Source organism: Pteropus medius, unplaced genomic scaffold (assembly GCF_902729225.1).
Source record: "Pteropus medius unplaced genomic scaffold, Ma_sr-lr_union100, whole genome shotgun sequence".
Classification (NCBI taxonomy): Eukaryota; Metazoa; Chordata; class Mammalia; order Chiroptera; family Pteropodidae; genus Pteropus; species Pteropus medius.
In genome coordinates, this window is record NW_024349800.1 from 51,805,842 (window position 1) to 51,821,814 (window position 15,973).

General features: G+C 38.6%; 1 protein-coding gene across 4 annotated transcripts; it reads left to right on the forward strand.

Moving 5' to 3' along the window:
- Positions 1–963: 963 nt before the first annotated feature.
- On the forward strand, positions 964–15,429 carry WDCP (WD repeat and coiled coil containing). Of its 4 annotated transcripts, none has more exons than XM_039887713.1 (5): positions 1,122–1,160; positions 3,164–3,299; positions 5,853–7,709; positions 9,587–9,704; positions 11,039–15,429. In XM_039887713.1, the coding sequence occupies exons 3-5, from the start codon at positions 5,874–5,876 to the stop codon at positions 11,149–11,151; spliced, it is 2,067 nt and encodes a 688-aa protein (XP_039743647.1). In that variant the 5' UTR covers positions 1,122–1,160; positions 3,164–3,299; positions 5,853–5,873; the 3' UTR covers positions 11,152–15,429. The 4 variants fall into 4 exon arrangements, with proteins under 4 accessions (XP_039743644.1, XP_039743647.1, XP_039743648.1 ...); XM_039887714.1 differs by lacking the exon at positions 1,122–1,160 and adding an exon at positions 2,457–3,015; XM_039887710.1 differs by lacking the exon at positions 3,164–3,299 and having other exon boundaries at positions 964–1,160.
- Positions 15,430–15,973: the final 544 nt, after the last annotated feature.

Consider the following 15,973-nt stretch of genomic DNA (forward strand, 5'->3'; position numbering starts at 1 on the left):
TTGCTGACCTTTCTCCACCTCATTCACCATCCCAGGTAGCTCTGCCCCACGCAGAGGTGGGTTCCCATTTTTCAAGGCAAAGAACTGCGCCTTGGGGATACCAATTGAATTAAGACAGAATCGCTGTCCTTGAGGAACTTAATCTGTGATAGAGAGAGACACAGTTACTGCGTGCAGTGATTCGTGCTGTGAGTGAACGAATGTGTTCTACCTTGAGTTCGTCTACCCAAAAGAGATCTAAGAATCTGTAAAGATTTTTGGAGGAAGTAACATTTGCTTGAAGAATGAATGAGACTTTAAGTTTCTTAATTTTTTGTTCTCATTCTCCCCTGCATTGTTCCAAAAATTATGTGAAGATAATGATTCTAACAAGTGGCGGTGGAAGATAGGCGTGGGCGGAAAAGCCTGAGCAGAGGTGTCCAGAGCAGGCCCTAAAGATGTTCTTCCCCACTTCCCTACCCTCCCCCGTTCCAGGCGGTTGGGTCGGAGACTTCGGGTTATCAGCATCGCTGATGGAGGATTGGCTGTGTTGTTCAAGAAAGATGATCAATTGTACTAAGAGTCAGGATCTGAAATTCTCCAGGGGCTGCTCCACGGTGCGGCCCAGAGTTCCCAGGAGGGTAACTTGGTCTAAAGAAGCCTAGTGATGCACCAGTCCTTGGGCAGACACTTTTGGGGTTCGTGTAGAACAAGGGTGTGTAACTGGCACAGGTCAATGGAGTGGCTTCAGTCCAATATATAGATAAGAATATTTTTTTTCTGGGGAATTTTTATCATATTTTAAAGAGGTCCTCGATTCCTTCCCATCTCCGACTCCTCCTCCCCCTCAAATAAAAGTTAAGAAACCGTGTTGACGCTAAGGCTTCGAAGCTCCTTCTTAGACTAAAAGAACCGGTGAGAAGTGGGGGACGGCGCTAATCCTCTCAAAGAAGAAACTGTAGCGGGTTTACGGTCGGTGGAGTTTCAATGGGAACTACAACTCCCAGAGATCTGTGCGACAAAGCCAGAGCTTACTGGCCGGTGGGACGGACCCTCTCCTAACGTGACACATGGAAAAGCCAATAGACACGGGGCACTGCCGAGCTTTCCCGACCGCCGCTCACCTATCAGAGGCCTTGGAATCGATGCTTCCGGTAGCCGCGCCGGACTTCGGATTCCTGGTAGGTGAGGTGGGGTGGCCCTGGGGAGGCAGGTGTTTTGTGGGGCAGTGAGACTAAAGATATTTTTGTCTCCACTGCTGCCCAGCCTGGCGGGTGTAGGAGGTCTGTGGGTGGGCGAGGAGGGAGGTCGAGGAACCCGCTCTTGGGGGGAGGATGAAAGACACCCATGGGTGGATAGAGTATGGGGGGAATGGTGGGGGACCCGCGTGCGAGGGTCCGCGGATGCGGACGAGCCGAGGTGGCTTTAAACGAGTGAATACATTTCCTGTGACTCGTGAGTGACGCTTCTGGGAGTACATCCTGAGGAAGCTATCCAAAATGAAGAAAATGCTTTATGCGTGAAGACCTTTATCACAGCGTTATTTATAATAGGATAAAGTCTACAACTAGGTGTCTCAATAGAGAGGAAAAATTACGTGCAACTTCACTGAGTGAATATTAAGTGGCCTTTAAAAGTAATTTACAAAACTTTTAAATAACATGGGAAATGCTTATATATAATGTTAAGCGAAAAAATTGTAATAGGAAATTGTACGGTATAATTGAAAAAGTTTAACCAAAACTGCATAGAACAAAGTCTGGAGACATGTAGTCATAATTTTCTTTGGTTTTTTTACCCTTTTACCTTTCTTGTGTGTTACTTTTTAAAAAGTAAGTATAAATAACTTGAAATTATTTCGTAGTGGAAACACATAAACAGGAAAACAAGGTGGAGGTTATGTACTTCTGTGTAAACCTGCTGAAAGCGTTCCAATTCACCTAAGCCCCTTGATCCTCACCATGAGTTACCTTTAAAGAGGATTAAAAACAGAAGAATTAAATAGCCATAGATTAAGCACTAGGTCCTGGTTCTGATCACCTCTCCCCTGAACTAATTGAGTTGGCTTTTCTCTTTCTGAAACACCCACGGCTCCTGATTTCAGTTATCTTGTAGTCTGAGGGTTGAGAGACGAACAGGTATACAGTTAGTTATAGGCAAAATATAAATATTTTAAAAAATACAAAATAATTGGAAACCTCCCGAAGGTTATTTCAGCCTTTTTCCTCTTGGCTCTCTGAAGCATTGGCTTTAACTTCTAAATTCTTTTTTTAAAATAAGTTTATTTATTTAAATTAGTTTCAAATATACAGTACATTAGTTAGACATCTATAATGTTCATAAAACAATCCCCCCAATTGCTCCCTCCCTCCCCTGGCCCTCCACTTAGCCATCATATTAATGCTAACTACATTCCCTCTTCCATGCTCCCCATGCCCAACTATCAGCTACTGATTTGTACTTCTTTAACCCTTCACCCCATTCTCCCAGCCTCCCCTCTGTCCGTCACCAAATTATCCACTCTATTTATGAGTCTGTTTTTTATTAGTTTGTTCTTTTTGTTCCTTAGATACCGCATATAAGTAACTTCCAAATTCTTAACCTCTGACTGCCTAAGGTACCTTGGTACCCTATAGACATCTTAAATGAAGCACATTTATTACTAAATTTATCACACACAACACATCCTTCTTACCTTTAAAGCATGTTCTGCCTTCTCTATCATAAATGGTTTAACAATTTCCCAAGCAAAAACTTTGGGTATTAATTCTTCCTTCTCCACCATTTATATCCTACCGATATTATCTGTTACATCTGCTTTAGAAATATATCTTGAATCAGGTCCTCTTTCTCTACCAAAGTATCTACAAACTTGGCTCACTTTCTCATTGAAACATTCAAACTATTTCATGGCCCCTTATTAAACTTCTCACTTTTCTTTCTTAGGTTTATCATGCACACTGTCACATGAATGTGTGCTGATTCCTCCAAATTTCTCAGCAGTCCCTTTATGATCAGGGAGATAAGGTTGGAAAGGTATATCAATATTAGATAATATAAGGCCTTAAATGCCTTGCTAAGACATTTCGAAAGCACTTCTTTATATATGCAGACTGGAGACTCATCCAAAGATATTGAAGCAGAAGAACAAAATGGCTGACTGTGATTTTTTTTTTCCTCAAAGATAATTCTGTTCAACTACATGAGGTATCCAGGCTCAGTGGGACAGAAGAGACTAGGATCAAAAGGACTTCTCCTTGTCTGACCCTACTAAAAGAGGAGAGGTCATAAGGACCTGGACCACCAATGGAGTAAAAAGGGTTAGAGCAGATTTTTAAAATTATTATTAGGTTTTTGAGAAAAATATGCCAAATTTCTTCTCGTAACTAAAGGTGGAAAACATTAAAATTAATTATTCTAAAAACTTTAGTAACCTTATTATGTTTGTTTTCCCCTTATTCACAGATCCTTACCCTGTCCTACCCTTGGCCATATACACCCCCTTAATGACATTAAACTGACTTGTGTGGCTTAAAATGTATAAAAATTGTCTTTGATATAATTGGTCCTTTAGGAATTTTCTCTATCCAGTAAAATGTACCATGCATTATTTATCAATAAAAGTCTTTTAGAAGTGCATAAGTAGGGGAAAACATATATTATCTTATATAAGACCAGTGGGTTAGAGATGGCAGTTTTCTTCATTAATAATGACAAGGGACTTATTTCTCCATTTAGTAAGCCACTGCAGAACCACTTAATCTGACGCGTAGAAGTATAACAAGCCATTCTTTTATGGTAAAAGATTCTAAAAGCAAGGACAAAGGTAGCAAAGAGGTATGTTAAGTTTGAAGTGAATGTGGATAGGACTAATATCAGCCATAATGTAAAGTCTAAGACATATTTGAATAGCATTACAGCTCAGCCAGGAGAAGAGACGCAGATCTGGGAGTAAGAAACATCAGTGATAATTGAAAGCATGAGAGTAGGTGACTTTGGAAGGAAGGAAAAGAGAAAAGTAATTAGAACTGAATACTAAACTTTTTGGCTCTATCCACATCTGGATAAAAATTGGAAATAAGCTGAATTCCCACCTATAGGGGAATCGTTGAAAACATTATGGTATATACATACTGTGGGTATCTCATTGCTACTAATACAGCTACTTCAAAGATTGAGGTGGATCTATATTACTGACTTAGAAAGGTGCCCATGATTTAAATAAATTAGTGAATGTTATGTAACCTATGATCCCTGTAGTAACTGGTCGTATTTTGGAAAACCCTTTCATATTTTGGGGAGAATCTCCCATTGTGTGAGTTGTGGTGGAAGGCAGAGCCCATCCCCTATTATAGAAGCCTCTGTGGAAAACCCTTCCTCTGCACCTCCTGGCTGCTAGAACAAAGGGTCTGTGAGCTGAGCTCAGCCAGTGGGAAGCTTCCCCGCTTTGTGAGTCTTAAGCAATTGCCATCAAGTGAAGGGGCAGTGAAGTTAGGTTCTCAGCTGCTGATGTGTCTGGAGAGAGGCAGGAGTGGTTTATTGTGCCTAGCCTCACTTGGTTCCTGCTTGTTTTCTGAGCTTGGTTCTTGAGCCGCCTTTTTATGCTTCAGTTAGTCACAGTGGTTTCCTTTGTTAATACCCAGGAACTCTTGACTTATACCCCATTTTTTTGTTTAAAAGAAAAAACTTGGCATATATAAAATCCTTTATGTTTTTTCGTACGTTTCTTTAACAGTTTCAAAGGCTACACACTAAATTGTTAACAGTACTTTTGTCAAGGACTTGAGATATGGGGGGCGGGGTGGTGTTGGCGGTAAAGAGGGGTTGGCATAGGGTAGGAAGAAACATTTTGCTTTACTTTAGATACTTCTTGGTTTATTTGAATGTCATTGAATAAAGCATGTACTTGAGTAATATAAATGTTTGGGGAAAAAAACTTAAAAATGAAACAATCGAAGATAATACTTGCCTAACCTGCTTTACATTATTGTGAAGGATTGTTGCAAAGAGCAAATGCAGTAGGCAATATGAAAATATCCTAAAAATTAAGTGCTATTTGAATGTGATGAAGTAGAAATAGCAATAGTGACTTTTGAGTGTCATTTCAGTATTGAGGTAAAGACCATTTTGAAGAGAGTTGAGGAAATAACTGCTAATAAAGTCAGGGACGTGAATGTCAGTTATTCATTGAATTGGCAGTGAAAGGAGAATAGAAATTAGACGGCGAAGGAGACTTTTCTCAACTTTTTAATTCGATGCTTTTCTAGCTCAAAAATTGAAAGTATGGTGAATACTGACGTAACCTCAATCTGGATTCAGCAGTTGCTAACATTTTGCTGCATTTGTTTTAGCTGTCTGCCCATCTATATAAAATTTTGTTGTTTGTTTGTTTGCTGAAGCATTTTGAAAGCAAGTTTTAGGCATCGGGACACTATCCCAAATACTTCAACATATGCGTTTTAGCAATAAGGACACTTTCCTACATAACCACAATACCATGGTCACACTTAAGAATATTAACTATAATATCTCCTAATATCCATTTCATATTCCAGTTTCCCCATTCTAAAAATATTTTTTGTACAGCTGAAACTTATTGGATTTTGTTAACCAATGTCACCACAAAAAAATAAATTTAAAAATTAAAAAAATAAATAAATAAAAAAATTTTTTGTGGGAAATTTTATTTCCTCAATTTAAGATCCAGAATTTATACATTGCGTTTACTTGTTATGGTAGCCTCTTTTAATCTGCCATATTCCTCCTTCACCTCTCATAGTACTGTCCTATGAAAGGCATAAGCCAGTTGTCCTACATTCTGGATTTGCCTGATTATATTCTCCGTGTATAGCTTTCCTTCTTAATTATTTCAGATAACCTTTATTTCAGAAAGGATGGAGCTGGGAAAAGGAAAACTTCTCAGGACTGGGCTGAATGCATTGTATCAAGCAATACACCCAATTCATGGCCTTGCCTGGACCAATGGGAATCAAGTAGTCCTGACTAATGTTCAGCTTCAGAGTGGAGAGGCCAAGTTTGGGGACTCAAAGGTCATCGGACATTTTGAACACGTATATGGGGTATCCTGGGCCCCACCTGGTTCGGCCGACAGGCCCGCTCTACTTGCTGTCCAACACAAGCAGCATGTCACTGTGTGGCAGCTGTGTCTCAGTACTACAGAGACAAGCACATGGTTGATGTCTCAGACCTGTGAGATTAGAGAATCATCCCCTGTCCTTCCCCAAGGCTGCATATGGCACCCAAAAAGTGCTGTCCTGACTGTGTTGACTGCACAGGATGTTTCCATTTTCCATGATGTTCACTGTGACAGTTCCCGGGTGAGAGTGGACAGCAACACCCAAGGTCTTATTCACTGTGCGTGTTGGACTCGGGATGGCCAGAGGCTGGTGGTGGCAGTGGGCAGCAGCCTGCATTCTTATATTTGGGACAGTGCTCAGAAGACTCTTCATCGGTGCTCCTTCTGCTCAGTATTTGATGTGGACAGCTACGTGCGCTCCATTGGAGCCACTGTGGACTCACAGGTCGCCATAGCCACTGAACTTCCACTAGATAAGATTTGTGGCTTAAATGCTTCTGAAACACTGATTGTTCCACCTAGTATTGAAGACACTTCTCTGTATGCTTCACCGGTTATTGATGAAGTGCCCTCTGTGGAGAAAGGGGTAACCCCTTGTGAAACAAATTCTGAAGCATCAGTTTCTCCTTTTTCTTCTTCCTTTTCAGATCCTCTGGATCTCACTCATATACATTTCAGTAGATCTGCGTCTGAGAGCAGTGCTCTTATTTGTCTAAGAAAAAAGGACGACTGGACTCGAACTGGTCTGGATTCTTCACATTTGGTCCTTGTGACCTTTGAGAAAGAGGTTACTCAGACCAGAAAAGTCACCATTCCAGGCATTCTTGTTCCTGATCTAATAGCGTTTAATCTTAAAGCACAGGTCGTGGCAGTGGCTTCCAATACTTGTAATGTAATTTTTATCTATTCTATCATTCCATCATTTATGCCAAACATCCAGAAAATTCAGTTAGAGAGTAGCGAAAGACCAAAAGGCTTATGTTTCTTGACAGATAAATTATTATTAATTTTGGTAGGAAAACAAAAATCCACTGATTCCACGTTTCTTCCTTCTTCAAAGTCTGATGAGTACGTCATTCGCTTGATTGTTAGAGAAATAATGTTGGAAGAGGAAAGTCCAGTAACACCGAGTGAAAACCAGAGCGGCTACTCTGCTTTCAGTACCCTGTTAAATAAAGCAGAGAGAAAAACACTAATTGAAAGTCTTTCCCCAGATATTTGTTACCAAAACAGAGGGTTCTTGTTCACAGCTAATAGCAGTGGTCGAAGTGGAAGGCCTGGAAGTGCCCTTATTAAAGAAATCAAAAGCCCTCCATCCAGTGTCCGTAATTGCCCCATAGCCCTGGAAACTCAAGATGCTGCCCCTGTTAACCAGTCAGTAACGCTGCCCACACCCAGCAGCAGACCAGACCTCACCAGCACCCCAGGACCTCCTAATTTCCTTCAAAGAAATAACTTAGAAAGGGAAAAGGAAACTTGCCAGCTAGCTAAGGAACTAGAAGTTTTATCTAAGAACCTGACTGAAGTCCAGCGATGTCTTTCTAAACTCACAGACTTCCTATATAATGGAAAGAAATCCTCTCCAGTATATCCACTCTCTCAGGATCTGCCTTATGTCCACATCACTTACCAGGTAATTTCTCCTTTGAGGAGCTGCCCACTGTACCTAAAAGCTCCTGCAGCCAGGGGTACTGCCAGAAAAATTGATGAGGAAGACGGTGCTCTGATGGAACTGGGCATGTTGTGTTACAGGCAAGTTGTTACACCTTCCCAGATCGGTTGCCTGCTGCCAACCACATGGACACACATACCAGTATGCACTGATTTCTCCATGCGTGTGATGTGAAAACGTAAATGAGTGCACGCTTATTCTGGCAATTTACATTTAGAAAAAAATTTTTTTAATTGTGCTATTGCGAAAAATTTTCTTTATGCAATGCAGACCCTCTTCCATTTATAAAAAAGGTTATATTTATTAAAAAATTTTTAATGCATCTATTTATGCATGCATATGCAAATACATAATATGATGTGAATGGGATTGCATCACATCTGTTTTTATCATGAACACTTTCCTTCCCCGTTGAACGTGGTCCTGCTTCTCCCCCTTGAACTAGTGGCTTAATGTGGATCCTTCCATAGTTTATTTCATAGTCATTTAATCTTACACAGATCTTTGTATATGCAGATATATAGAGGGTGGGCGTTTTGTTATTGTTTTACAAAAATAGGGTCATATGGTACCCTCTTTACTTCCTGCTGAGAGTGTGCTGCTTATTCAGACGTTTCCTTATTGGTGGCCATTCACTTTGTTTTCAGTTCTTAGCCACTCCACATAGTGCTGCAGTAGTATTCTGTATATATCCATTTGTATATATACTTTTGTTTCTGTTGGATTTGTTCCCAGAATGGAAGTGCAATGTGAATATATGTTTCTACTTTTAATAGAGTAGCCAGATTGCCTTTCAAAGATTTTTACTTAACAGCGTATCATCACATGCTCACCAGCAACCTATAAAGTTGTCCTTTTCCTAACATCCTCATGAATCTGATGCGAAGTGGTATTTCATTTTTATTAATTTTTTTCCTTTACTATTAGTGAATATGAGTGCATATGTCTTCATGTTTGGGGGCCAATGAATGAATTGCCTATTGCTTATTTTTTTCCTATTGGGTTATCAGTTTACAAGAGATTTTTGTATAGTGTAGAAATTAATATGCATGTAATAGTATATATTTTCTTACATTTTATTGTTTGGGTTTTTACATTTACATTTTTAATATTTAAATTTTTGTGTATGGGCCACTTCTGCTTTCTGAGAATTAGATAACCACTTGTGCTAGCAACATTATTAAAAATATACCTTTATCTCACCTAACTTGATCTACTACATTTATCGTATATAAATTTATCTATACTGGAATCTAATTCTGGATTCTCCATACTGTAACTACTATAATGCTAATCTCTTTACCTAGAACTTTAATACCACACTAATTTGATTACTACAGACTTAATAGATCTTCTTCTTAAAAGATATTTGCAGAAAATTGGTATTAAAATAGATAATCAATAATATGTGAATTACTATTTAAATAATGGTCGAGGTATTTTAGTATTATTACCATTATCACATGTGATAACATTAACAATAATTACTTAATATCATCTAACACCTAGTCCTTATTCAGATTTCCCCAATTCTCCCCAAAATCATTTAAATCACAGGCCAGCTAAAAATTAGTTAAATCACTGATTAAAATTTTTTTCAAATTAATTTCATAACCATATTAAAAATCTTAGTTATATCACATACCAAAGCTAATATAAAACACGTTTATAAACATTTAACATCTCTATGTTTCTCAGCAGTCAGAAAATAAGCAATGACAACTTTAACAAGTTAGACATAACTTACTAATAAAAAAAACTTTACAATTTATATTAAGAAAGGTTAACTCCATTGCTTCTGCATTGGTTTAACAACTTTTATTTTTTTATGTTCGAAGAAACCTTATTTTGTAGGTTCTGTTGTTGAGAAAAGAGACGTGCTTCTCTGCAATGGCAAACTAAGGCTCGACACAGTTCAGCAGACCTTTGGCCTCTGTCTTATTGAAATGCTGCATGGTAGGTAACATTCAGAAATTAATGCTATCCAACACCTCCTCCCTCCACCATCTATTTTGTAACTTTCACTGGTAATGAAAACGACATGTGCCAACCAGTCAGCGATTCCCAGATAGCTAAAAGTGTTATTAACCGCCTACTGTATACCCAAGTATGTTATACACCTGTAATAGACACCAAACACATGGAAAATATGTGTTCTGCCCTTAAGGTACTTACAGCCTCGCTGGGAAACCTAAATTCACATGAAAAACTAGAAAAGAGTTACAAAGCCACATGTAACCACTACACAGAAATGACATGAAAACCTTATGTATACCTGTTATACTGAAACATAAAGATCACAGCAGCATTGCACAATATTTCTTAAAGAAATTGTTTTAATGCGCAGCAAACATGGACATGAAGGACACTCCTAGATGGCAAGGGGCTGTCAGGCCATGTTCCCTCAGATGGTGCTTTTCTTGCTCTGTCTTGCCACCGTAGCCACTGCACTGAACATAAAATTGGGTTTCATTTTTTCCCCCATGACATTGTAACATTGGCATTTTTCTATTTTGACACACTCATTAATGATACGGCTTCATAATTGTCATTATTCCTGGCGGAGTTAATGTTCCGTTCTGAGGTAGAACCTATTTTACTTTGCCACATTTTCTTTAGCATTCGGGTGGGTTCCCGTTTTCCACAATTATAAGTAACAATAATGAAATCCTCTCTGCATGTTATATGTTGTTTTTGGAAAGTATAGACTTTCAGAAGTGAAATTACAGGTTCAAAGGGTAATACACAGTAGACTTGAAAGAACCAGAGAAGGTCCAGGCCTGTGTTATGCTAGGGGCCCTTGGGTACGCTGGAATAAACCATTCAGGATTATCTGGGCCATTGTAGTCTAGCTCTAGTCACAGCCTCCTTGGGTGTCTAGAGGTTGGACTGGATTTAAAGAATAAAGTTTCCTCCATTAGAGTAGCTGTTCCCAACTTCACATATTTTCTGGAGAAACCACTCAACAGCATGTGGATAAGGTACAACCCCTAACACATGTGTGCAGACACAAGCTCACATACATACCACTGAGCCATAAATGCCTAGTGTGAGTGAAAATGTATGTCCCGTAGCTACGCCTAAGTCATCAGCATCCCTTTCCTGCCATATAACCAGACCCTATGTAACACTCAGTTCTTCCATCTCCCCATTCTCTGCAAAGCCTTGTGATAGATTTAATATTATCAACTACTATATTCTTCCCCTCAAAAAAATCATATTTGTTATCTTTATTTGATAGAATAAGGTGAGATATCCTAAATTGCCTGTGTGTTTATTTTACTTTGCAGACTCGCGCTGGATCCTTCTCTCTGCTGATAGTGAAGGCTTCATCCCGTTAACTTTCACAGCCACACAGGAAATAATCATAAGAGATGGCAGAGTCTCTGTCTTAGAGTCTTGATTCTGTTCCTTGTCTCTAAGTCAAGTCCTTACTGCCCAAAGTTAGATACCGCTTTTTGTTCTAACGACTTAGGCAGTATGGCCTGATATTGTTCTGTAGAGTATTTGCTGTGTAGCTTTTCAGATGAGGCTGTTACAAATGAGATCTGTTTTCCACTGTGGACTCTTCCCCAGCTGAGATTCACACTGGAGCACAGAGGTGAAGCACTTGCCAGGCTGGCTCGGCCACTTCTCCCCCAGGCTGTAGCAGAGCCAGGTCTTGGCTAGATGGCTCAGAGTGGTTGTGTGTTCATAGCTGCGTGGTTTTGTCTAAGGGCAGAATTCCCTCAATGAAACAATACTGCAGTGCCATATGGATTGTGTTTTCTGGTTTCTCTGAGGCTTTCTGTCCCTTGCTCAAAGCTGTCTTAGAAACACTTATAAGGTACCTCAGCAATGTATGTAGATCTTTCTCTTGGCTTAGAGAGGAGGGTGAGGAGTGCTGGCGAACCTACACTCCAGCATATGCTTTTGACCCTAAACCAGCAGAAATCCACAAAACTCAAGGGAAGACAAAAAGAGGAATGACTACTGCCCGCCCACACACCTACCTCCCACCCCCTGCCCTTCTGCGACAGGAAATAGTTCTAATGGTGGCTGGACCTCCTAGAATTTAAACCTAACCCTCTTGCTTCTTTAGAAAATTCTGGCTGACAGAGGTTCAGATACTACTAAAACCTGGCCCTGGGCAAATTTCTAATGAAATTCCAAGTGCTTTGGCCCCTGTAGACCCTTCTTGAGCATCTGCTGATGCTACCAGTACAATGCCAAGCACAGGTGAAGTCTTAAGGCAAGACTTTCTGCTGTCGCCACTCCAGATTTTCTCCCTGAAAAGCTTTTTTATTTTATTTTATTTTATTTTATTTTATTTTGGTATTATAAAAATATCTTATTTTTCCCCTTGTAATCTTTAAGTTAAATTATCTCTTTAATTTTGGTATTTTTCTTTTCCCTCTATTCAAGTCTTAGAGACCAGCACAGAGTCTGTGAGAGAAAGTGTTTCAGAAAGTTAGAAATTTCACTGAATCTCTGGTAGTTCTAAAAAGTACCAGTTATTATAATTTTGGGCTAACGTGCCAGCTTAGTATAATGGAAAGATCCCTGATTCCAACTTCAGAGAGACACAGTGCTTCTCACTGCCTTCAAACACAATTATAAATTTCAATTACTATAGCATAACAAATCGATCAGTGTGTGTGGCTGGTCAGAACACATCTGCAGATAAAGTATTTCAGCCATCCAAGCTCCATTAGCACATAGGTATTTTTTCTCTCTTTCCTTTAAAATTATCTGGAAAGAAATGTTTTGTACCCTTGGGAACTCCTGTCTGTTACCATTTGTGAAGATGGAGCTGCGATAGGGAAGAAGCAAGGACCCATTTTGTGGTTCAAATGCATTAGAGAGCTGCTGGGATAATGGAAGTGGAGGCTACTTGTCTGTAATCAGTTGCCTGAGAGCAGTGGCTGAGGACAGTCTGGGGCCTGGCTCTACTTGCAAAGGAAGTGTCTGGGGAGGATGAAAGCACACAACTGTGAAGCCTAAAGAAGGGGGCTGAGAGACCCCACAGTAAGGTCAATGTGGCTGCCACAAGGTGTGTGTAATAATCACCATTTCGCTGGTCAGAATCCTGTGAATGAGTCTTCAGTAAAATTACTCATGACTGATGTGGCTGTTTTGTTTCTAATGTGAATGTTTTAATGGTATTTTCTTTGTGATTATTACTGGTGTACAGAAATGTTCTTGATTTTATGTATGTGTATGTTTCTGTGTTTCTTCCTCTAGTGGATAGTCCAGAATATAAATTATTTAGTTCTTTACAACTAATCTGATACTATGACAACTGTCTAAAAAAGATGCTTCCTTGGCCCTTGCTGTTGTAGTCATATAATAGCAGATGGAAGATGATCCAGTATTTGCTGGCTTTGGAGACAGGGAGAGAAGAGCTAGATCCTTTAAATTATTGTTTAATGTTATATTGAGAATATTTTGCATAAGGAGAGATGTTATTTACAAATCCCATTTTTTGCCCAAATTTTTCTAAAATTTGTATGGGTATTATTCGATACATACAATAGACATAAAGTATAGAAGGGCTTTATAATAAAACAAACCACCTACCACTTAATTTAAGAACCAGAACATTACTAGAAACCATTCAGATTCCCTGTGTGTCCCTCCTGGATCCTTCTCCGTAGAGCTAACTCCACCCCAGAGGTAATTCATCTCTTGGTTGTTGTCATCCTTTTTTCATTCCTTTTCTTTCTTTTTAAAAAGCAATTTCATCATAACCACGTGTACACATCGACCTAAACAATATAATATTTATTTTCCCTTGTTTTTGAGCTTTTTACAATGGTATTGTATATAGTTTTCTGCGACGTGCTTTTTTTCCACTCAGTATTGTTTCTAAGATTCCTATTTGTTATGTGTATGTTCTGTGACTTTCACTGCTTTGAGTTACTGCAATTTATCCATTTTCCTGCCACATACATTTGGATTGTTCCCTGGTTTTGTTTTTGCAATTATAAACAATATTTCTTTGAATATTCTTGTTAAGTATCTCCTGACACAAGCGTTCAAAAAGTCTCTCTGAGATCTTTTACCTAGACATGGAATTGCTGGAACACAAATAATTTGAAAATAAATTCAAATTATTTTCTAAGGTGATTATGTCAGTCATCACTCTCAACAGCAGTGTATCAGAGCTGCTATTGTTATGCTTGCCCAAGACCTCTTGATTTATGACACTCTAATAGTTCTAAATGGTTTCTCATTGATATCCTAATATTTACTTCTGGACCAAATTGAGCATCTTTCATGTGTTTATTGGCCATTCTGAGTTTTCTCTTTTGCAAAATGCCTGTTCCTATCTTTTGCCCAAATACCTGTTAGGTTGTCTTTTTCTTGTTGAGTTGTAAGAATTCTTTATATATTCTATGTTCTAGACATCATAAATATATGTGGTTAATATATCTTCACCTAGTTTGTGACTTGTCTTTTTATGGTATGTTTTGTTGAATAAGTATTGTTAATTTTATTGAAGTCACATTTATCAATCTTTTATAAAACTTTTGTCTTCCACATTTATTTTGTTAACCAGCATTCTGTTGGGTACTTAAGGGGGACCATCTGTGTATCTCCCAAGTTTTCTCTTTGTGTAGCTCCCTCCTCTTCAGTATCCTGTCCTGCAGACTCTAGTCATGTTGGTCTCCCCAAACTCATCCTCTCAACTCAGGGAGTCCTCTGGGCTCCGAAAGGTTCTCTTCACTGTCATCTGGAAATTCTCAAGGCAGTAAGCCGGGGCAGTCTTCAGATTCGTCTCATTTGCTTCCCATCTTTCGGAGAGTACTCCTTTGTTGCCTGATGCCCAGTGTCTCCACAACTGTTGTTTCATATATTCTGTCCAGTTTTTCTTATCGTTTTAGTCAAGAGTCTAGATCCGGTCCCGACTACTTTAACATGACCAGAAGCAGAAGTCTTTCCACATCTTGTTCATTTATTCCTAGGTACTTTATACTTTTTGCTACTGTTAATGATATCTTTTAAAAATTGCTGACCTATAAAAGTACAATTTGTTTTTTGTTCATTTGCCATCCAACTACCTTGCTCAACTCTCTTCTAATAATTTCTCTGTAGATTCTTTTGGGTTTTCTATGTAGGCAATAAGATCACTTACAAATAATGATGATTTTGTTTCTTCTTTCTAATTCTTATACTATTATCTTACTGCTCTGGCTAGATCCCCTGATACAGTATTGAATAGAAGCACTCATAGTGGGTTATCTTTGCTTTATTCCTGACTTTAAAGGGGCTGTTTCACCATTAAGAATGATGTCTTTTCTCAGGTTTAAAAATCCTTTGTTAAAGGATTTTTTCTATATCGATTATACTTTTTTCCTCCTTTAATCTGTTAATGTGGTAAATCTCACTTGATAGATTTTTCTAATATTAAATCTTGCATTATTGGAATAAACCCAATATGTTCATGATGTATTTATTTTTTAGACATTACCAGACTCTGTTTGCTAATATTGTGTTTAGGATTCTTGCTTCTCTGTTTATAAATAAGATTAGCCTGTAAATTTCTTTTTTACTTTATTTTGCTTGTCTGGTTTCAGTAACAAGCTTATTCCGGCCTGTTCTAATAAGTTGCAGAGTATTTCTTTTTCTATTTTCTGGAATAATTTGCATAAGATAAGAATGATCCTTGATTGAAAGTTTCATAGAACTTGTAAAATCATTTGGATCTGGTGTTTTCTTTGTGGGAATTGTTTTAAAATATTTATTTCATTCCACTAATATTTATGGGACCATGTAGGATTTTTATATATTTACACCCACACACATCTACTTTCAGTTCTGTTATAATGCTTGTTTTGAAAACACAAGTTTATTCCAACACAGTTGCTATATTAAGAAACAATTAGTGCATAACATTTCCTGTTGCTTACACACTGGTTTTGTTCTTAAGAAACACTAGGCGAACACAGAAAACTATACCTAGCTGAAATAGGAATATATAAACATACACACATCTCAGATATCTAGCAAGCAGCCACGTCAGTTCACCCAGTGTGTTATGAGCCACACCCATCCATAGCTGGTGTTAAACTTGCTGTCCAATTTCAAATAACTTCTATCATTTGATAATAACCCACAAGCTGCAACCCTTTCTTTCTGTTGCTTAGTCCATGCTCATACCTACTCGGTGTATATGGAGATGAGGTGGTGTAGTGAATCAGGGGAGAGGAAACTATGAAGACACCAAGTTTTTGATTTTGATG